This window comes from Nannobrachium achirus (genome assembly GCF_963921795.1).
Source record: "Nannobrachium achirus genome assembly, chromosome: 15".
In the NCBI taxonomy this organism is placed as follows: domain Eukaryota; kingdom Metazoa; phylum Chordata; class Actinopteri; order Myctophiformes; family Myctophidae; genus Nannobrachium; species Nannobrachium achirus.
The window spans coordinates 23,286,080-23,310,186 of record NC_137822.1 but is presented as its reverse complement, the minus strand read 5'-3'; the positions used below and the strand labels follow the sequence as shown (position 1 = coordinate 23,310,186).

The following is a 24,107-nucleotide window of genomic DNA, read 5'->3' as shown; positions in this document are numbered from 1 at the left end:
AAGGGTCCATTTGATCAGTGTTGGGAAAGTTCACTTTCTACATGAACTAAAACTTCATGGTTCCAAAAATGAACTAGTGTAGTTATTTTTCTTCTTCTTCTTCATTTGAATACGTTGTTGCAAGCTATTATTGTCAAAATGATTGACACACCGCCCATATAGGACCACACACAGTAATTATTTCATCCAATTTAACATTGAGGTGCCCACAATGTTTAGGGGCCCACTCTTCCTGCACCCCTTTGCAATGTGGAATTCAAGATAGCACTCATCTAGCGGATATACAGTATGTTTAGTTCACATTCCAAAATATGAACGAGTTCATGAGCGATTGTTCATTGAACGTGTTCAAGCACAACACTGCATTTGGTTACATGTGTACATTCTCAAGAGTTGCAAAGGAATAAATTAAGAGTGAGGATTTCACTGTGTGTAGGTAAAAAAAAACAAAGTGGGATACCACTTTTAAACAGCCAAGGCAGTAGTTCAGTTTGAAACAATACTCTTATACACATCTAGAACAACATGGACGGTAACCGATTAAGATCGTTTGGCTTTTCCACGGCACAACGAAGGTCCCTCTACCCGCTGTAAACCTGCTGTTGGTACGATGCTGTCGGTCAAAACATTGGTAACCGATGGCCTAGACGGTGGTTCAAAGAAAAAATATAACTCACATCCTCCGTTTTTTGGGTGCTGAGCAAAACTGTAAAAACAGAAACACGTAGAACAGAGCGGGGGCTCTGTGACGACCGCGGCGGTCATCGGGCGACCGCCCGTGCCCTGCAGCTCGTTGAGTTAGCCACGCTACATCTCCCCACTGACCCGGCTGTGTGTTTTGTTTTGTCCTTGATTTCGTTGGTTATTCCTGTGTTGAGTCCTTCGGAAAGACTGCCTTTGGTTGAGTTGGTGTCTAAATCTCCTTCTTTATTATTAGCCTATTTTTGTTCTTGTTTCTTGTGTTTAGACCTTCATTTTGCTATCTGTTTGTCTGATTGTTTTGTTGGTCGAGCTCTGAGCAGGCTCCGGCCTGCAGCCTTTTGGCTACAGTCTTCTGACTTATTTGATACTTTATTGTCTACTCTATAGTTATCTAAAGTACATAGTATTGGAAGAGTAATCTATATTTTATTTAACTTATTTAACTATTGTTAACGAGAAGAGAGACTTCTGTACACTCACTATTTCTACTAGATTGTCAAGCAAAACATCTATATTTCTACTAGATAAATAAAACATTTATTTTTCAGCAAACTGGTGTCATAGTGAATATGTTCGATCCATCTGCCCCTAGAGAGTTGTGGGTCGTTACTCCCTTTTGAATGGTCCAACAAAAAAACTAACTAAAGAATGTGACAAACAGCACAGTAGCCTATACAACGTTTCGACCTTTTAGTCTACTATAATTGGAAAAAGACTGTGACGTTGCATACTGTACACGTCGCAAATGTTTCGAGCCCCCGTTTTATTCTACTAGGACGGTGGTTCCCAAACTTCTTAGCTCGAGACCCAAAGGGGAAATGTGACGTCGCCCCGGGAGCCACACCAGTGAAATAACAATAATTCAAAACAAAATATAGATAAAAAAGGGATATTTTCAAATTGGGTCCGCCATCCAAAAATGGGGAAAGACTGGCCTATGACTCCCCAAAATCATCCCAAAAGTCTGCCTTAAATTTGGTCTGGCTCTAATAAATTCAGTATGGTTTACAGCATGGTACCGTACGCCTGTCTGTGCAGTGGAAAAACAAACATTTACTGAATGTTAAGATGAGATAAAACACTCTGTTAATCCCGGGTGTTACAGCAGCACAATGTTATACAGTCCCTCACAAACGCAGGACAGGATGACTTACACTGACAAGGACGAGATTGGATCTTCTCCCCTTGTGGTTCTCAATCCTTCTCATGTCAAGGACCTCCAAATTGAGTATTTGGCCGCGGACTGCGCCGCGGACTCCCCAGAAGAGGAGATAAGTGTTATTTGTATTTCTTTATTATGACGCTATATTAAGTAATTTTGCCTTTGTTTCCTCTGGAACCCTCCCAAGGACCCCTGGGGGTCCCCGAGCCCACTTTAAGAAACACTTCTCTAAAAGAGGAAGCAATCAGGCATGTCATGTATTTTCCTCTATTTAGGAAAGCGTTGAAAAGGTCAGATCACAGATTTAAACCAGGTTGATGTTATTGTTTTGGCCCCTGTATGTCCACAAGTAGACGACACAACACACGTCAAGCAGTGAGTTATTAAGAGTGGGAGTGAAAAAGCCGCGAAACCGCACCAGATGTTGTAAACTGTGTTGTGCGTGTCACCGTACCTCTGTGGCGACACTGTCCTCCCTGCGTCCCGCTCCTCCCGTAAAGTCCATTCACAGGGAGAGAGAAGAGTAGGATGGACTAGGCTGTGTTACCTCAAAATGTCCAGCAGAGGGGGGTAGAAGTGTGGTTTCACGGATACAAAAAAAGAAAAGAAAATGAGGTTGGGTGGTCTGTGACCACTTGAAGAGAGAATGAAACAGAAAGAGAAGAAGAGATGGAGCTAGAGGAGAGGAAAAAAGAAAAACAGGAAGTAGTAAGAGTGAAGAATGAAGCAAGGTGAATGCTGACTGGTCATTTCTCCTGGCTCTGGCTCTGCTCTAACATGCACATTTCTTCTCGTTTGGCTGGGCGGGGCCCAGCTTGGTGGCTCCGTTCCCATTGGCCGGCTCGGCGGGAGGTTTGTCCACACACTGCTCCATCCTCTTCATCACCAGGTCCAACAGGGTGATGACCGCCTTCTCCACCTCGGCCCCCGTCGCCGCGCTCGTCTCGAAGTACGGGATCCTGAAAAAATACAGTTATTACACAGTAGGGCATTCACGAATAGTGATTTTTAGTATTCTAATTATTCAACCTCAAAGTATTCGAATAGTCGAATATTCGACAGGACTGGCCAAACTGTCAAATATTAATAAGCAAGAGGTGAACATTGTGAAAATAGCCGATCTACATGCATGTAAATCTGCTATTTTCACACTATTTATCTGTGGAACCGTGTCACATTAAATGTAATACCTACAATTCCAAGTGCTTGTCAGGGTGGGGGTCCCCAGTACAAATATGTTTATTTTGGGGGTCACGGCCTAAAAAGGTTTGAGAACCCCTGGTATTAGAGCATTAACAAATTCATCCACCAGGGGCATTGACAACTCATTCTTATGACTTCTAGCCAAGCTTTATAAAACTATACATTGTTTAAAAAAAAATTAAATAAGCGAATGTTCGACTTTGGTGAACAACATTGAATAGTGACTTTGATATTCGAATATTACACAGTCATTACACAGTAAAAATCCAGAGTGTTAATTTATCTCTGAGAGTGAATGCAGAAAGTCGACAGAGTTACAAATGGAGGCATTTAAGGTCCTTACTCATGGGCAAATGGTTTTGGTGTGATTAATTCCACACGCGGAAAGCTAATATTACATGGCTTGACAATAAAGCGACACAACTTGTATTCCGAACAACGTGGGATTTTCACAGAGAATAAAGATATCAAATAGCATGAATGAGCCATCAGCTATATGCAAAATACTACCTGTTGACCGACTTGGAAATGTAGTTCTAACAGGAAATGTAGACATACTGGTCTAGTTTAAACGTAGTAACGTACTATATGTAGATCTACTGTTATAGTTTAAATGTACCACTGTACATCTATAGACCTACTAAAAGTGAATGTCAATCTACCAGTCTATCTAAATCTGCAGTAAATGCAAACCATTTCCTGATATAAATGTAAACATAAACTTAAGTACATGTAGTAGTAGCTGCACATGCACTTCTTATGTCCTCTAAACATGAATCGTCCTAATCCGTGAAATCCTCCGAGTTGTTTTCTCCATTTGTGATGTAAGCCAGACCTGATGAAGACCCACAGTGGTCGAAACGTTGCCATACTTTTTGCTTAATACATTTTCTACTGGGAGCAGAGATACACAAAACTTTTTTCTCGGTTAAAAACGGGTCACTAAACAATAATTAATAGCCTAATATAATGCAAGTCGCTACCTTCTCACCGAACAATAAATTGGCTAATATAATGTAAATCGCTCCCCTCCAGCTCATATGTAAGCAGTAAGCACTACAGCATTCTACCAAAACTTCCTTGGGAGATACAGTGTGTGAACATCCCTTCCTTATTCTCCAATGTACGTATTGTTGTTCGACACCTGGTTTTCTTTTTTGTTTTGTTGTTGGGATGTGCGTGCTTCCCTTTAGACTCTATTTCGAAATGTTAACCTTACCAACCATGAGGGTCAATCTGGTTGTAAACGCTCAGAGTAGTCGTAGATCTAAACGTAGACCTACCCGTATTTCTCAGCCAGCTCCTTGGCCTGTTTCTCTTGCACCTCTCTCTGGTCAGCCAGGTCTGCTTTGTTCCCCACCAGTACAATGTCTGGGCTCTCACAGTAAGCGTTGGCTTGTAACTGACCTATGAGAAACCACACAGAGGCACACCTGTGTTCAATTCACCCTTTGTCAAGTCCCGCCCATTGTCCTGCCCCTCTCCACACCCATTGGTTGCTTTGACTTGGAGGGACATTCAGTGGGACATTCCATCCACTGCCATGTTAATTCAGTTGCTTCATATTGTTATTCTGTGTGCTCAATTCTAATTTCAAACTTTGTTTCAGTCAATTGGAGCTGCTCAGTGGCAGCATAGTGAATCAGCATGTTTTTAAATGTTTTTATTTCTCCAAAAATGATGTTTTAGCTAATTCAACATAAAAAAGGCGGAACCAGGGCGGGACAAGGCAGATAGAGCCTGCTGGTTGGTCAGTCAGGGACCAACCAGGAGGCTAACAAAGGGTGAATTACACTCAAAGTGCGGTCCCCCTCGAGGGGGTTCCTGGGGATCCACAGCAAAATGTGTTATTACTTAACTATACTAGTAGTAAGCGACCTCGCCCTAAAGGGCAAGGTTGAGCACATGGGCGCGTGCACATTGCGTGCCCACATCCACCTGGATGACAGCAGACTGCTGGGCAAGCGCTGGCACTTTTGGCATGGGATCAACTTTGACCAAAAAAATGCACAGCCCTGGTTGGTTCTTTATAGTTGGACAAAATGTGGCCATATTTTCCCAAATATGGAGATGACTGATGTCTGACATCATAGTTGTCTGACGTCATGGACCACATGATATTGACACAATATGTCCATATATGGGCATCTGACATCAGATGTCTGACGTCATAGACCACATGAGACGACATGAGGCTTAATGTTGATGACAACAGGGTTCACCATATACCGGTATGGGCATAAAAGGGATTGTATTAGTGTGGTTGCCCAACAGGGCATCATGTGTGAAAGCCCATAAATACATATTGTGTCAGTCTCATGTGGTCTCATGTGGTCTATGACTTCAGAGTCAGACATCTATGATGTCAGATGTCAATTTGCAAGTGTCTTTGCCATACCGGTATATGGAGCATGAGGTGTGACAGACAGACATGAGCTGCAGGTTTTCATACTAAATAGTGACCTACGGTCGCAATCATCAAAATCAGTGTAACCACTTTAACCCTATTTTACACTTTGGCTATTCGAAAATAGCCGATCTACAAGCTCACAACGTGTTGCAAATACAAATTTCAGTTATATAACAAAGATAAGCACTTACTCATCCAGTTTCTCACGTTTAAGAAGCTCTGCTGGCTTGTGAGATCGAACATGAGCAAGAACCCCATGGCGTCCCTGAAGAAGGCTGTTGTCAGGCTACGAAACCTGAGATGCACGCACACGCACACACGCACACACACACACACACACACACACACACACACACACACACACACACACACACACACACACACACACACACACTCTTTTTAATACGTATTCTTGACATACAGTACATGTCCAAACATTGGATATCCAGAATATATTCTACAGTATACTATGGTATGAACCTTGCCTGTGTGCCCAGTTTACAACTATGTACTTGTACGACATCAGCGCTGTTAGGCAGACCAATGCTCGATCAGCGAGAGGGAAAAAGATGGAGAGAGACAGAGAGAGAGAAGGAGCTATAGACAGAGAGAGAGAGAGAGAGAGAGAGAGAGAGAGAGAGAGGAGAGGGACAAAGAGAAGGAGAGACAGAGAGAGAAGGAGCTATAGACAGAGAGAGAGAGAGAGAGAGAGAGAGGAGAGAGGGACAAAGAGAAGGAGAGACAGAGAGAGAAGGAGATGAACAACATGAAGCCAGGTATTTACTGTATATAAACAGAGATTTTTCGTTTTAGAAAATCTCTGCATCTACACAGCCCCTTATAGAAACATCTCTTGTTCCACACGACAATGGCTAAAACGTTTATAAAAAACGCTGTCAATAGTACACCAAACAAACTCTCCCTGGGAAAAGGTGGCACTGAGCGGCTGGGGAGCGGTCTGTCACACGGTCCCCCGACGCCCGTCCCCCTGTTCTCACCGCAGATTTTGCACAATTGCTAATTAAACATTAATTTCATATTAATGTGGACGGGAGAGGTACCGAGACAGACAGTGGTGCTTCACGGTGAAACACACTCCTCTGATGGACTCTGGAGAGAAGGCAGGCAGGTGGTAGCGAGTAGACAGCACCTTCAGTTATTTAGCAGACAGAAGGAAAGCTTACATTGTTTTGCCCCACAATGCAAAAAAAAAAAGATAAAGGGGACTCTTTTGTGTGGACTGACAGTGATGTGGAGTTATTGCTCAATATGACAATAGAATCCAACGTTGGCAAAAGCTTTGAAAACGTGGACTGGGAGTCTTGTGTCTCCAAGTACCCCTGACATCCTGAGAAAGAAGAAACTGTTATCCTGCTACTGCTACTGTTATCCCTCAAACCACCGGGGCTCATGAAAGGGAATGCAATGAGCAAAAAAGGAGGACAAAACATGCCACATAAATCCAGGTCCAGGCACTCAGGTGGATTTAGAAATTAAAGGCCTTTATTGATTCACGGGCTAGAACATTAAACTAATACACCAACGCGTTTTGGCAAACGCCTTCTTCAGGGTGTTTCAGTAACACCCTGAAGAAGGTTATTGTGCCTCTGTGGCACATTTTGTCCTCCTTTTTTTACTCCTGACATCCTGGCTGGCTCTGTTCCTCGATTAGTGCCCTACAGAGACCAACAGTGACTAACCTCATCACAAGGAGGAGGAGCACAATGTTTTAAATGTAATAAATGTCATTTATTATAAATCCCTAACAGTCTTATATTATTTCCGATTAGCGATCAGCCACCCCCACCACTCTCCTCCACCCAGAATAACTTGTTGATGATATTCCAAAACAGAGCTGGGAAAAACTAAACTCTAAACCCCAGAGCTAAACGACTCACGTCTGTCTGTAAATCTCTATTGATATGAATGACTTACTGCCACACACTACACCTACAACACGCTGTGTTACATAACAGAGAGTGATTCACAGAGCTGTGACTCATTAGACCTTTTATAAACCGAACGGCAGATTTAAATTCAATACGGAAAACACAAAAAGACGTCTAATGTCTGCACAGTCATTTTAACAACCCATTTAGGCCTAGAATTATTGACTGCTTTAACCAGTGAAAAATAGCAGATCTACAAGCTCACAGCGTGGCACCGAGTGCCGCGCTGAGAGCTTGTAGATCTGCTATTTTTGAAAAAGTCATTAAAATGTGTGCAAATCTTTGAATATATGGATTTTCAAAGCGAACGGTTGTAACTCAAATTCTTCTTCTGGGTGGTCCCTGGAACTAAATATTTTGAGATGGGGGTCCGTGGCCAAATAAATATCATTTTGGGGGTCCTTCACATGAAAAGGTTTGAGAACTACTGTCATAGTAGTCTCTCAAGAACAGACTAACTGAGCTCCAGTTAAGTGAAAAGGACCTTTTCTTTGACGATGGCTGGCCAGATTACTGACATAGAAAGATAGGGTTTAAAAAAAAAAAATTGAACCTCTGTTCGAAGTGGAGCTGTGTGTGTGTGTGTGTGTGTGTGTGTGTGTGTGTGTGTGTGTGTGCGTGTGTGTGTGTGTGTGTGTGTGTGTGTGTGTGTGTATTGCAGTTGATGCTCAGGGCAGGCTAGACTCAACAGCACCTCTCTGGTCACCCAGGGTTACTACATACAGGCTACATACAGACCCACAGACCCACCCACCCACATACCCACCCACATACCTACACACACGGCCACGTATAGGGAGCTTGTGTTCCACACAGCTCCAAAAACCTTAGAAGGATTCAAACGACACTTATAGAATCGGGTCAAAATTCTAATTTTCACGATTTTTCAAAAATAGCAGATCTACAAGCTCGCAGCGCGGCACTCGGTGCCGCGCTGTGAGCTTGTATATCTGCTATTTTTTTTATATTTAAAGCATAAAATATTGCGTCATAATGTGTTCAGGCCTAAATGGGTTAAGAAATACTCTCTCTTCATTTGAGCAGAACATGTCATACATAGAAGGAAAACAAAGATGTAGTTGGAGAACCTGACACACTGGCGTCAGGAGAACATCCTGGCTCTCAGCGCCTGGTCGTGGACTTACAAGAAGTCACCCAGTTCAAATATGATTGTTTTTGGTTAGGGTTAGGGTTAGTTTTTGGTCCAATGGTATAAAGATAAACACCTTCAGCAGAGCATGTTCTGCTCAGAATGCTGAGCAGATAGATTTGGCTGACGGTTTAAAGGTTGAAGACAGCCTGTAAGAGGGTCTGTACGTCTGTCTGTTTGTCCGGAGCTAATCTCACAAACTGCTGGACTGATCAGCGCCACATTTATTGTGCATGCTTCCAGTAGGCCAACTTACTGTAGTAGCCTACCTCCACACATTTTATTTTCACATGTTTTCTTTCAGGAAGTGCCTACCTCTCCTGTCCAGCCGTGTCCCAGAGCTGCAGGTGAACCTTGAAGGTCTTTCCTGTGGTGGTCCCGTTGGGGTTGGATGCTGTGTACATCTGGACAGGGGGGGATGTCAAAGGTGAGTCAGGAGTAGGAGCCGCATTTCTTTTAGAGCTGGGTTTTAAGTTTTAACCCATTAAAACCCGGGAAAGCATCTGTGTCATTACTTGCGCCAGCAGAGCGCGCAAGTACTGCGTTCGGCTGCATAGGTAGGTAGTCGTGTGTGTTTAAGCCTGTAGCCAATCAGGGACCAGCATTCCTGGTAATGTCATCATTAACAGCCAATGAGGGACCAGCATTGTGCGCGCTCTGCTGGAGCACAAGTAGGCCATGTATGGCCTACTTGTGCACAAGAAGCAAGTTGGCACCTCGACAGAGTGCAGTTCTAGTTTTAAACTTTGGATATTGGAAAAGTAGCAGATTTACTGTACAAGCTCATAGCACAAGCTTGTAGTTCTCCTATATAGATTATACACTACACACCATGTTCAGTTGTTGCGCACTTCTCGCGTAAAATCTCAAAGCATCAACCTACAACACACAAAGCTCTAAACATTCAGGTCTGGTGAGCTTCCACCGGGCTGCTCAAGTGCGTGAGTGGTTCCAGGACCATCCCCGTGTTTCTGTTCTATACCTTCCACCTTATTCTCCTTTCCTGAATCCAATTGAGGAGTTCTTTTCAGCTTGGAGGTGGAAGGCATATGAACGGAACCCACAGATAGAGCCGGGTCCCACTGCTCCAGACCATGGAAGAGGCTTGTGGTGACATCAGTGTTGAGGCCTGTCAGGGCTTCATGCTCCACTTCCAACACAGCTTGGACAGGGAGAACACTGCCTGTGATGTAGATGAGGCCCTCTGGCCAGAGAGGAACCGGAGGCGTGATGCCTAAATTATGTAGCGAAATAAAACGCAGCTAATCACCACTGGCATTGCCAGGATGATGCCAGTGGTGATGCCAGTGGTGAGTGCACCTCATGGTGCATTAACCCATTCAGGCCGGGTACACATTTTAATGTATGGGAGGGGCTTACAGTACATGTACAGTATGTTGCAACATATTTGTTTTTGTAGACTAAATTCTGATTTAGGCCTAACTATAGGTTAGGCCTAAATGGGTTAAAAGGACAGTGACATAGGGATTAAAAGGACAGTGACATAGTTTCAAACAAGACAGAGGTGAGCACAAGACTGAGATTCATCATCACCAAAAAATACTGTGCTCAGTTTCTTTTTTTCCCCTTTTTTTTTAAGGTCCTTTCCCGATGGCACAGATTTTTTTCCTGTATCATAGAGACAGACTTGGAAGCAGTTTAGGAGAGAAACGATGGGAAAGCTGAGAGGGAGACAGTGTTGGAGAGAGAGACAGAAGGAAAGCAAAGAGGGAGATATTGTAGGTGAGACCGGGAGTAGGAAAGCTGGGAGAGACAACGATGGCTGAGAGGGACACAGCGTATAGGAGAGACAGACCATAGGAAAAGCTGAGAAGGAGACACCGTAGGAGAGTTGTACTGTAGGAAAGTTGAGAGAAAGACAGTAGGAAAAGCTCAAAAGGAGACAGCGTAGGACACACAGACTGTAGGAAAATCTGAGAAGGCGTCGGAGAGAGAAGTAGGAAACTGAAAAGAAGGAGACTACAGGTAGTCTGTCACAGGCCTAGTCACAATTATTACATAATTGTCTAATGGCCATTATTTGACATACTGTAATCGCAATTATTTTGTCATAATTGCCTTAATCGTTTCCATGTTGAAAGATTTTCAAAAATAGTGGAAATAACAGATCTACAAGCTCACAGTGCGTTGCGGTGCGACGGGTCGTGACCTTGTAGATCTGCTATTTCCACGATCAATGTTATTTTTTAAGTATAAGGTCAAATATGTCATTTCTTTGTATATTTAGGTTATGTGTCATATCTGCCATGTGCAACTTCAAAGCCTACAAGCCAAACAGAAATGTAATTGTCAACGACAAAAAAAACACAATAAAATCATTAATGGCAATTATTTAAGTGACAATTAATCGTCATGTAAAATGTCATAATCGTGACAGCCCTACACAGACGCGGAGCGTCAGGGTAGGCTGGATAGGCGGCTGCTTACGGGCCCGGGACTCCATGGGGCCCGGCCACCAGATCACATGGACCTTTATTTTATTAGGATTTAGATGCACTTTACGTGCTAGGTGGGGCAGGGGGGCAATTTGAAACATTATCATCATCAACAGCTGTCAAAAAAGCCTGTTGGTGCCTGCTACCTCATCATCAATCACTTGTCAACACAACAAGCTAGGTAGCCTTCAGCATTGTTTATGAATGTTGCATGGCCTAATCATGAGTGGAAATGCATATAAACTGCAGAGCGGTCATTCTCAAAATTGAAACTGATTCAAAACTCCTTGAGAAGCATAATGGGACAAGAGAGACTTACTGGTCTGGCCATGCTGTCAATAGAAAGTGAACGGGCAAAGAAAAAGGACATACAAAACTACAAAAGATAGTGGATGATTTCTCAGAGCGCAAGCGGGGGGATTTGGGTTGGGGGCTCGATCATTGTGGCTTGCCTACCGGCCCAGTTTTGAGTTGTTCTGCCAGTGGCCCTACACATACTGTAGGGGAGACCAAGAAATACATTTGAGGAGTCGGCAGCATAGGAGAGATACAGCTCTAGCCTAGTCTAGACCTATAGGACTGTGTCCTACTTACCACCCTCTTTTCCCTAAAGTCGATGCCGACTGTGGTGATGAACTTGGGGTTGAACTTGTTGTCTGTGTATCTGTACAGGAAGGTGGTCTTCCCCACGCCAGAGTCCCCCAGCGCCAGGAGCTTTATAAGGTAGTCGTAATCTCCATCAGTCATAGTGAAGATGACAGTTTACCTGCAGAAAGAAATTGCAAAGATACATGAATAACACTGACCCCTCACACAATGAATAAATAAATACATAGATTCATTGTATACTGTACCAGCCGGGTCCGCATCAGTGTGCCGACGGGCCGGTATTCCGACACTAAAACTAACCCTAACTCTACCCCTAACCCTAAACTTAACCTCAGTAACCGTGACGAGTAACTAACCTGCCGACGCTAGTCGGAACAGCAGCCCGTCGGGATAGTGAGCGGACCCCGTACCAGCCGTGGGCCGGTGTGAGATAAAATGTCTGAGAGGGGGCGATAAGCTTAAAGTTTAATTTTTAATTTGTTTGCCTAATAGATGAGGATACATTGGAGTTCATCCAGCCGCAGGAGACCACAAACACAAAGCGCCAGAAACAGCAGCATTTGTGTAATGGTGAGGCTGGCATCCAGCAACATCTGTTGTGTTGTCAGTCTATTACTCCCTCCCCAAACTTCTGGCTAATCCCAGTGTGACTATTATTTATTTAGCTGGCTTTCTCGTTGACAGTAATGTTAGTCTATTTGCTCAGTATAAGTGTTCATTAAATGCCACAGTCTTTGTTAATAAAATAATGTTAGGGTAGTTATTATCTAACTATTCATTTACCGAATCTAACTATTACTACACATAGTCGCCACCACGGCATGCTGAAACAATGCCCAAAGTTGGAGATGAGCATAGTGACATCCACCATGCTAGCAGCCGCAAGCTGAAATGATGCCATCACTGATGCCATCAATGCTGACATCACTGATAATAAGTCGCCGGGCACAGGAGTAGTTATATTATTATTACCCAGCATCCATTGTTGGCCTTGTTATCAGACCTCAGACAGTATAATAGATAGACAGACAGACAGACAGACAGACAGACACAATAATAATAATACAAAAACAAAGCTCTTTTAGGACTATACAGATACTGTACGTAAAACCCTAACCAATAAATTAGTTGTAATGTCCAATCATAATCTAACGAGACATTGTGTGCCTGTCACACACACGCATGCACACGCACGCACGTACGCAAGCACACAGACACACACACACACACACACACACACACACACACACACACACACACACACACACACACACACACACACACACACACACACACACACACACACACACACACACACAGAAGAAGAGAAGCCAGCCAACAAGCTTATTCAGTGTTTCGGGTCATGAGATGCCTCAACGCTACAGCCTGATTTACTCGAGCTATAAAACAACGATAAAAAAAGGACCTTATTCCGTTAAATCAAATGTAACCTTAATGAGAGTCATACATCACATGGTACCAGGGAAGACAATGGAATCCTGTTTGACAAACAGCTCTGACTTGGACAACACCGTGACACAAACAGAGCAGGACACTTAACTTGATTTCCTGTTCACGCGTCATCGCGTGTCACTGACATTCACAAGCACTGTTGTTTATCTCCCAGCCGAAGATAGGTGAGATCATAATGAAAAAACAGGACTTATAAATCAGTGGTTCTCAACCTGTGGGTCGGGACCCCAAGGGAGGTCCCCGAATTATTTTTGGGGGTCCAGATGATTAGCTTAACACACTTGGTGCCAGTTTCCCGAGTAGTAGGCCTTTTTCTTTTTTTTGCTCTCCCTACTCTCCCTGCCTCCTACTTCCGGTTTCGGCATGATCGCGATCGCGAAATGCATGTTTGACTCCCAGAACAGCCCATTGCAGCTCCCATGGCAGCCATGTTTGTTTACATTTGAAGAAAACACTATAGCCTATATCTTTTGAATGCCTGAACGGACTTCCAAGCAGATTTTTTGGTTTGAAAGCTGTGAATGGTGTGCACACGTGTGGTACATCATCCGTGCATTATCTGTGCATGACCCGTGCACATTGTGCACATTAAAAGGTAAGATTCTGGCAATTCTGGCAATGGAAGACATTGAATATTTTAATGCTTGGCAGCAATCAGGTGTGAAACATTGTTTTCTCACTCAACAGTAAATAAACCAACATAGACGTATCCCAAGTCTCCCGGAACCAGCAGGAGTCTCCAGGATATCAGCGTCTTCTCCCGGTCACCCGCGAGTGGCACTAAAACTCGCTCACGCAAATGCCGGCCATATCCGGGAGAATCACACGGATCCGATCCCGCGATGCAAATAAATGTGTTCTCCTTCTCACAATCTGGCAAATGAATGATTGATTGTCATTCGCTTTGGGAGATGTGGGTGTCTAAAAGTGACCAACCAAACAGGTCTCAGATGCAGAGAGCATGGTCTCTCCAGCACAAAGGATAATCAGCTGATAACAGCAAACAGTCAGGTTTCTTGTGATGACAAGACGAATGGGCCCACCCGGACATCCTGGAAATTAAAAAAAGTTGGGATGTCTGCATAGAATATACTGTAAGTGCATCGAGCTGCGATACATTTTGAGCTTGTAGATCTGCTATTTTCAACAGATGTTCAGATATTTTATCGTTTGAAAACCTTTGACATTCTGCATAATGAGTACTTTCTGAATTTTGGTACTTTAATTACAATTTGATGGCAATTACCGATGCCAATACTTTTGTACTTTACTTTAGAATTTTTTCACAGAACAGAGTACGTCTGCATTGCAGTATTAACACTTTTTACTTAAGTAAAACAATTGACTACTTTTTCCACCACTGCAAAGGACCCACCACTACCAAAGGCATCACCTGAAGTTGACATGGGTTGCTAATGAGATTACACAGTCTAATGAATGGTAATATGTGCATTACACACCCATTCACACGCACACGTTTCACTCACAGCGACGGCAGAGGAAACCATGCAAGGCACCAACCTGCTCCCACGGGCTCAGTGTCTTGCTCAAGGACACTTCGACACCAGTGGTGGAAAAAGTATCAATACTGCAATATAGAAGTACTCTGTTACAAGTTTAAAGTCTGGAATTCAGAATTAACTTCAGTAAAAGTACAAAAGTACAGGTATCAAAGTAGAAAGCTCTTATTTTGTTTCACAAGTTCAAAATGTATTAAAAGAATCTTTTGAAAATAGCGGATCTACAAGCCTGTAGGTCGCCTATTTTCAAATGGCCGAAATGTACAGTATATAGGGCTGAAGAGGTTAATCTGTATTTTGTAATAATATTCAAACCTACAAAGTAACTAGTAACTAAAGTTTTCAAATAATTGTAGTGGAGTAAAAGTACAACATTTGCCTCTGACATGTAGTGGAATAGTAAAAGTACTGAAAATTGGAAATACTCAAGTAAAAGTTACTTTACTCCACTATTCAACACGCTGAAGGGAGGAGCTGGGGATCAAACCTTCCAATTTCAAGGCGGCCGCTCTGCCTCCCGAGCCACTACAGCCTGTCAGTCAGTCAGTCAGTCAGTCAGTCAGTCAGTCAGTCATTTATTTACCGTTGTTTATTGTATTTACATTTCTAGAATATCAGGTACCAAATACATTAATTTGTATAAATAAATACACCTTTTTGATACTCAAATGTCTGATTGGGTGAAGGGTTACAGCAGATGATGAGTAACTCGGACAAGTACTTCAATGGGAAAACCCTTAGAGAAAATGGTTACATCAGATGAGAAAGCTAGACAAGAACTATAGTCTGGAAGCGAGTTGGGAGTGGGAGTCATTGTACCGGGAGTGGGACTGGATGGGATTCTTTTTGGAGCTGTGTGGAACACAAGCTCCCTATACGTGGCCGTGTGTGTAGGTATGTGGGTGGGTATGTGGGTGGGTCTGTGGGTCTGTATGTAGCCTGTATGTAGTAACCCTGGGTGACCAGAGAGGTGCTGTTGAGTCTAGCCTGCCCTGAGCATCAACTGCAATACACACACACACACACACACACACACACACACACACACACACACACACACACACACACACACACACACACACACACACACACACACACACACACACACACACACACACACACACACACACACACAGCTCCACTTCGAACAGAGGTTCGATTTTTTTACTCTGGCCTGGGATTGGGAAGGGACAGTTTTTTTTTCCTGTGGGAGTGGGATGGGACGGGTTATTCTCTAACGTAAAATGAAACCAAATGGACCCATATGGTTGAGCTTGTAGATCTGCTACTCCTGCTACTCCTGCTATATATTTGAATTTGAATCCAGAAAAGTAACAGTTTTCTACCGACAGGCAGGGGTGAGATGCCGTGGGCTCGGTTGGGCTCGGCGAGCCCAGACTTATTTAGCTGCACGCGCGCGCGCGCCTCACCGTGCAAGCACGCGCAGGTCACAAACTTAGAGGGGCACCACTTCTAAAATCCATATCACACCACTGCCGACAGGTATGGATCATGGATAATGGACCACTGTAAATACACTCTCTGGCAAGTCTGTGTTTTATCCTCTTGACAGATACAGGCCTTTATTGATCCCGTAGGGGGATTCAGTTGTCAATGGCACTACAACAGTAAGAAACAGATACAGAGAAAGGAGATAGAGATGAGGGTGGCAACAACATACTACTAACTAGAAAGATGCCATTGGAAATTGAAAGTGTGGTTGCCAAGACGCGAATTTCGCAAATAGATTTTGTCTTATGATTGATGATTTTTTCACCATTCAAGTCAATGGGGAAAATGTATTCACTAATAAATGATGACCATATGTGGAGATCTCAGTCCTCTCAGGGTAACTGGTCTGATATACATCACTGGCCAGATGGCAAGGGCGAGGTCGCATGTCGCCCTGAGGCGTCTTACTAGTCGATATTAAGCCCAGATCTTGGAAAGCCCATTATGTACATACTGTCTCAGTCTCATGTGGTTTATGATGTCAGACATCTATGATGTCAGTCATGTCCATATTTGGGAAAAGTAAATGGAGAAAATTAATTTGTGTATAAATGTATATCAATTAAACTATGATGAATAACCTATGAAGCCAGTCAATTTGACATTTGGCCCAGGGGCCTGCCACCAAAACTGTGGGAGAAAATAAAGTTTATCTAGGAACAGGTTTCCCACACGTTTCTTTTTACCAATTCATTTCCAAAACTTTTCCAAAACTTTTCCAGAATATTTAACCCAATTTCCAGGACTTTATAACAATAATTCAGCTCAATAACAGGTCGCTTACTCCTATGCGCAATGCCCAAAGACAGGTAGTATATGCCAGTGGTTCTCAACCTTTTCAGGCCGTGACCCCCGAAATAATCATGTTTTAACTGGGGACCCGGGCCACCCGGCACCCTGACGAGCACTAATAGTTGAGGAATTTAGTATAACACGGTTCTATTGGGAAAATAGCAGATCTACATGCTCACAACGCCTCGCGTTGCGAGGCGTTGTGAGCATGTAGATCGGCTATTTTCACAATTTCTGCCTCAATTTGGCCCATGTTTAATTTGTCATTACAGAGGTGTTTACAAAATCAATAACCAAAGACAATGCATAGCTATTTTATCCAGACCAGGACCTTCCAGGACCCATAGCTATTTTTTCCAGGACCTTCCAGGACCCTTGATAAATTCCAAAACTTTTCCAGTACTGGAAAAATATTTGTCTAATTTCAAAATATTTCCAGGAATTTCATGACCGTGGGAACCCTGTAGGGAGTCCAGGAGTATGGATGGATGGAATAAAGTCAGACAAGTACTATCTAGTAATGATAATGATGAGGATACAAAAAAGGGTCAGCATATGGTAGCAACACAGTGGCGACCCAGATATGTTCAGATAATGTGTTTGTGTACAGTATATACAGTATGTGTATGTTGTCAACTAAACATTTATGGGTTTATTTGACCAAATTAACACTGGTGGAAACATGTTTTGTAAAGACAATGTAAATCTGCAAAGTAGTAACTGGTAAGTAGTATGTTTTGAAATAACTGTAGTCAACTCAAAAGTACACAAACACAGGGGTGAAAACACGATGGTCCGCCCTGCCAGACAGACCCTGACACACCATTAATGATGAGACTGGGAATCAGGGGTTACTGAGGGGTTATTGGGACCAGACTGGACTTTCTGGGAAAAACAGTAAATGTAAATCTCATTACTCTCTCTCTCTCTCTCTCTCTCTCTGCGAGTGCATGCTTGCGTGCATGCGTGTGAGAGAGACAGACAGACAGACAGACAGACAGACAGACAGATACGGGGGAGAAGAGAGAGAGAGAAATTAGATTTACATTTTGTATTTTTACTAAAACCTTTATTTAAAAACGATTTGAATAAATCGACAAACCAATTCAATACATTACATTTTACACAAAATGTAATTTCCCATTTTCAATAATTTTACTTCTCCACCACTGGCTGCTGTTTACTTTACACTGCAGGCCCATAACATTCCCATGTGAAAAATGTGAAAGGTTCTGCATGCAACGTTTCGCTGCCATCGTGTCAACGGTGCCAGAGATTAGCTGTCCATAGACGGACACACAGACAGAGACACAGACGGACACTGAATTATCGCAGCTGGTTAATCTTTTTTGTCCGACAATAGAAGACTCGATGGATCGTGGTGAAGCATAATATTTTGTGAAAACACTCCGAGTTGCTGGCAAGGGCAGAGCAGATGATGCTAACTTAATTCTTCACGGGTCCATTTGCACACTCTCCCGAGTTGCATGAACACTGGAGATGTTTGCCTGCCTCCTGGCCTAATGCTGTATATTTAGACAGAGGATCACGAGACTCCTAATTCACTCTGAGAAGAAGCCAGAGGCCAGGGTGGGCCGCAGCCAACAGTGTGGACGACTGGTTTCGTCATCTAAAACTATGACGAAAACGAAATAAAAACTAAGCTATGATGACTAAAACTAAGACTAAATATATTGACAATTTCGTTAACAAATAAAAACTGGACTGAAATGTCAGGGAGGGACTAGTGGAGAGGAGCTGCTAGTATAGCAACTTGGGAAGAAAGATTCTGCACAGTGTATTCGTCTCTCCTTCTAGGTTACCCACATAACAATAGAGCGGTTTTCAGGACGGCTCCGCTATAGGCAGAAGTACAGCTGCTATGACACGATCGCCGTAGCAGTCAAAATCGTTAAGCAAACAGCCGTAGGCGACGGGTTCCCACCCCTTTTACTGAACTCTTAGGTAGCTTCTGCCTTACTAGGATTGGAACGACTGCGACCGCGAGCTGGTTTATCTATCGAGTACTGATCCATTTCCGGTTACCGTACCGGACTGCCGTTGCGGACTGCCGTTGCCGTCCCTAATAACACTGCACACCACGTGAGTGATTTATTTAATGCAATGCATGCCATAGCCTGAAGGGATGTTGTTGCCATCGCCTGAAGGGAGGGCCCCTAAATCTAACTTCTGATTGGTTCAGAAACACACAGGCTTCAGCTTCGGACTAAACCTTCAAAATAAATGTACCTCTTTGACCAACACAACCTTTTGATACAACGGAGTTCCGACAAGATGGCGACCGAGTAGGACGCGTTTGTTGAGCTCTGTGGAGGTGCATAGTTTTCACATTTTTTAAGCCCATTTTTTACTGCCTTTATAGTTCTTTTGAGACTTTAAACGCCCAAAACACTGGTGAGCGTCTGTTTTTGCAGTTGTTTCGTGTTTCATGCCGAATACGATTAACACGAGGTCGAGGAGTACCAGGTCTCCGACCGCAAACGCTGACAACATGGCCGGCGCAATGCAGGGCGACGCTGACGCTCCGGTTACAAAGAGCATGCTGCGCGAGGTCCTCAAGGAATCACTGAAAGAGTTTATGGATGGTTTTATTCAACCCATGATGCTTGGCTTGGAGAAGAAATTACTGAAGAAGATTGATGACTTCGGAAAGGAGCTGCGTCCTGCAGTCGCCACGCTGAACACGACCGTGGCTGAACATGGGGAGGCCATTGAGAACTTTGGTTCCTCCATGGACAGTTTGCAGATGTGTATCACTGAATTGGAGAGAAGATGTGCTAATCTGGAGGAGAAGCTCGTCATAGCAGAAGACCGGAGTCGTAGGAACAACATAAGAGTGATTGGGATCTCTCCTGGGCTAGAAAAGGCTGACCCAGTGGCCTTTATCCAGTCTTTTTTGCAGAAAACATTCCCCGACGAGTTTCCCGACTCCCCCCCGGAGGTGGATCGTGCTCATCGGACCGGCAATCCACGTTCTGATAAGCCAAGGGCTTTCCTGGCAAGGATCCATTTTTTCCGGGTAAAGGAACGCATACTCCAGCTCTCCAGGAAAGCAGGCCAACTGACATACAATGGCAAAAAGGTGTATATTTTCCCCGACTGGTCTGCTGAAACATCAAAGAGAAGGGCAGCTTTCGGGCCAGTAAAGGAATTCCTACGTTCCATCACCGCGGAAGGAGTTAAATACGGAATAAGGCACCCGAGCAAATTCTGGATAACCGTGGATGAGGCGACTTCTACTTTCAACTCACCCAAGGAAGCTCTGGCCTTTTGCAAGGATAAGTTCAAGACTCCAGGTGCTGCGGACGAGACTCTAGCTACGCAGGATGATGAGACGACAGTTACAGAGAACTAACTTTTACCAGGGACACTTTTGCTTTCGTGATCGCGTGCTTTCAAACACATTCTGCCGATGTGATATCCTTTTGCCTTTAATGGACTGTTGGTAAGCTGGCTGGGACTTTGGAGATGACTTTTACGCAGCGTCTTTCTTTCCTCACTCTCTCCTCCTCCTCCTCCCCAAAGGGTGAGTTGTTAATGTAAGCCTACTTATTGTTTTGGACTCATCAACTTGACGTTGTGTTTTCAAGTGTTTCGTTTCATAATACCTATTTTATTTGTATTGAAGAATAAGATATATTTTATTTTTTAACAAGATCTGTAAGCAGATGGGTGTTACTCGTTTTAATTTAGGTTACCGCAAGGAGAGAGGATTTAGGGCTGTTAAAGCTATAAGCATAATTCACTGTCTTTTTTTGTTTGAATATAATGGACATTGTTCTTGTTATTATTGTATTCCTTTTCTTTGCTCTTATTGAGCGTTGTGCTGCTTACTATATAGGTCTAGAGGGTTTTATCTCTCTCTGTTAAGCTTTGTCTAACGTGTTCCGTGTCGCGGTTCGGACCCTGCTCTCTCTCTCGTCCTCCCTCTATGTCTCTCTATCTATCTCGGCTTTCCCTCTCTCTCTTTCTCTCTCTCTCTCTCTCTCTCTCTCTCTCTCTCTATGGCTCTCTCTCTCGCTGTGTGTGTGTGTGTGTGTCTCTCTCTCTCTCTCTCTCTTTCTGTTAGGTAATGGCGGCTATGTTGGTTGTTAGTTTATGGTTCGTTTATGCCTCCTAAAACGCTACTTTCTCGGGTAGGAGGGCGAGACTGGGCTTTGGCCTTTGTATTGAGTAATGTAGCCTACTGTTTAAGGTGAAACAGATATAAATAATATGGTCTAAATTGTGAAGGCTCCGTGGTTCCAGAGAACCACTCGCTCTCCCGCCCTTTCTCTATGTCTCTCTACCTATCTCTGCTTCTCCTCTCTCTCTCTCTCTCTCCCTGGCTCATTGACTCGTTTTTTTTTTTCCTTTTTTTTCTAATCTCAATAGCTGGCGGATGTACGATCTCGTGGCGCGTTGGCTCTACGTGCTTGTGGATCCGCTGTCTGGGGGGGGGGGGGGGGGGGGGGTAGTTATTTACCTACTTTACTTGTTGTCTTCTAAAATGTTAATTTCTTGATGGGGGGAGAGGGGAGCTCTGTATTGGGATATTTATTTTGTAGTCGTGATTGGGTAGGTTCACTGTTTGAAGTATGGTAGTTTACTGTTTAAGACGGAAACAGACTTAACTAATATGATTGACATTTATCTAAGTTTGCACTGGCCTTTTGGGCATGTACAGGGAGCTGTATATGGCGCAGTATGCATTATGTGTGCTGTGTTGTATATGGTTTCCTGATCATACATAACTGTGTTTTATGTAAATACTTATGTATACAGACTTTTCTTTCCTTTTTTTTTCTCCCTTCTAATTAGTAATTGTGGTTTGTATGCATGGATGCATGGGGGGGCTGTATGTGGCGCAGTATGCATTAACACTGTGTGTGCTTTGCTGCATATGGCCCCCCGGATGTGCTTTTAATTTCTATTTCTAACTACATATGTAAGTGCATATATTTTTTATATCATATACACTGATTTCCTTTTTTATTTATTTTTATTATTAATATTATATTAGTGCCTTGTCGTGGTGACAGCCTTATTTCCACTTATCTGTCACAAGTGTTTGGTTATTTGCATTAACGTGGCTTATAGGGCTTTATCACATTCTAAGTGGGCCTAGTGCTGGACTGATTATTGTTATTACAGTTGTTATAGTCCCCTCATTTTTTTTTTCCCTTTATTCTTTTCTTTTTTCTCTCCCCCTTCTTTACTAGAAATGTTAACATACCATTCTCATTTATTTAAGTGATATGAAGTGGGGAGATTGATCATAATTTGAGCGGATGGAATGTTTGAGAGCTATTCAGCCACAAGAAGGCACTTTTTTGTTGTTGTTGTTTTTACTTTGGTGATCTGTTATATATTTACATAACCACCAGAGGGCAATGTATGGTTACTTTTGGGCAGTTACTTGTTTGCACTCTCTGACAGAGTGAAATGAAGGTTGACTAATAGGTTGATGGGGTGGGGAACTGTTTTTGTGCACTCTGATGCTAATGGGGTTTTCCCCCTCAAGCTTCAATGTTATGTGTTTTTTTATGTTCGTTTGATGTTGCTTTTTCCTTTCTGTTCCTTTTGGGGTTGTTTTGTTTTTCTGTTGGGAAGGTTTGTTGTGAGGGACCAACTAGGAAATTCTAAAATGTTCTACTGTGCTTGCTGTGCGTATGGTTTGAACCACAATTATGACAGAATATAAATTTCTAAGTTTCAATGTAAGGGGAGCGAATATACCGCATAAGCGAACCAGCATTTTGGGGGTTTTGCGATCTAAATCAATTGACTTTGCATTTATACAGGAGTCTCATCTTTTAAAAGAGCATTCCAACCGATTGGCTAATAAACATTATCGTGTTTTAGCCTTTTCAGCTGCTTCTTCCAAAACCAAGGGAGTAGCCATATTGGCTAGACGTAACCTTAGGTTGGATTTTTTGGGTGATTGGTCTGACAGTGACGGGAGGATAGCTGTTGCTAAAATCCGCTTGGAGGGTAAAATGCTAGCACTAGTCTCTGTGTATGCTCCAAATGTTTTAGACAAAGAGTTTTACAAATTACTAACTAAAACCTTATTGGAACTGACGGATTTCAAAATCATTGTTGGTGCTGACTTCAATGCAACATGGCAACATAACCTAGATAGATCCACTGGGGTAGAAAGCAGAGAACAAGCACTAGCGTCTGCAGAACTACGTGCTTGGGCAAACTCAACTGGCTTACTCGACATCTGGCGTTTAATGAACCCAACGGTTAGAGATTTTTCTTTTCTGTCGGGTAGGCATGCGTCATTCTCTAGGATCGATTACGTTTTTGCCCCTGTTAGCTTGTTTCATAAAATTGCCAAGGTAGAGTTGCTCCCAATGTCACTCTCGGATCACAAGGCGGTGCTGTGTGTTGCTTCACTGAAACAGGTTATAGATAGAGCTCCTAGATGGCGGTTTAACACCACACTGCTGCGCGATGCGGCATTTGTAGCTCAGTTTCAAACTGGTTTGCGTGAATTTATAAATATCAATACAGGCTCAGTTGAGGATCCCAGAATTCTTTGGGATGCAATTAAAGGCTTTATCAGGAGTAATACAACCCTCTATGCGTCCACTCAGAGAAAATTAAGGTCAGCCAAACTGGTGGAATTGGAATCTCGGTTTTCTACTTTGGATAATTCTCTCCAAAATAACTTTGATGTTAGTACAGCAACCCAGAGGGAGCTAGTTAAGAAAGAAATTAACTCCATTCTCAAGCGCCGCTCAGAATTTCAAATGAAACGCACAAGGCAAAACTACTATTTTAATAGTGCAAGACCCAGTCACTTACTGGCTTTACGTCTTAGATCCAATGAGCATTTTGCTGATATTGTTAGTGTCAAATCAACAACGGGAGCCATGGTTACAGAACCCAAAGAGGTCAATGCCACGTTTCGTGCTTTTTATGATGAGCTCTACACCTCCGAGGTCATTCACGATGATGCAGTATGCAATAATTTTTTATCCAACATACAGTTACCAACCCTTAGCGAGGCGGATGCGGAAGCCTTAGATAGACCGCTCCATCTGGCGGAATTACAGGAAGCTGTGCTCGCAATGCGTAGGGGCAAGTCGCCTGGTTTGGATGGGATACCCCCTGAACTTTATGCCATCTTTTGGGAAGATCTAGGTCAGCTGATGCTA

General features: G+C 43.2%; 1 protein-coding gene across 1 annotated transcript; it reads right to left on the bottom strand.

Annotated features, from left to right (window-relative positions):
- Positions 1-2,636: 2,636 nt before the first annotated feature.
- rab27b (RAB27B, member RAS oncogene family) lies at positions 2,637-11,779 on the bottom strand (the record flags this gene model as incomplete). The annotated part of the gene is made up of 5 exons (XM_080742938.1): positions 2,637-2,823; positions 4,351-4,474; positions 5,669-5,772; positions 8,892-8,980; positions 11,627-11,779. The coding sequence occupies 5 exons, from the start codon at positions 11,777-11,779 to the stop codon at positions 2,637-2,639; spliced, it is 657 nt and encodes a 218-aa protein (XP_080599064.1).
- Between the last annotated feature and the right edge of the window lie 12,328 nt (positions 11,780-24,107).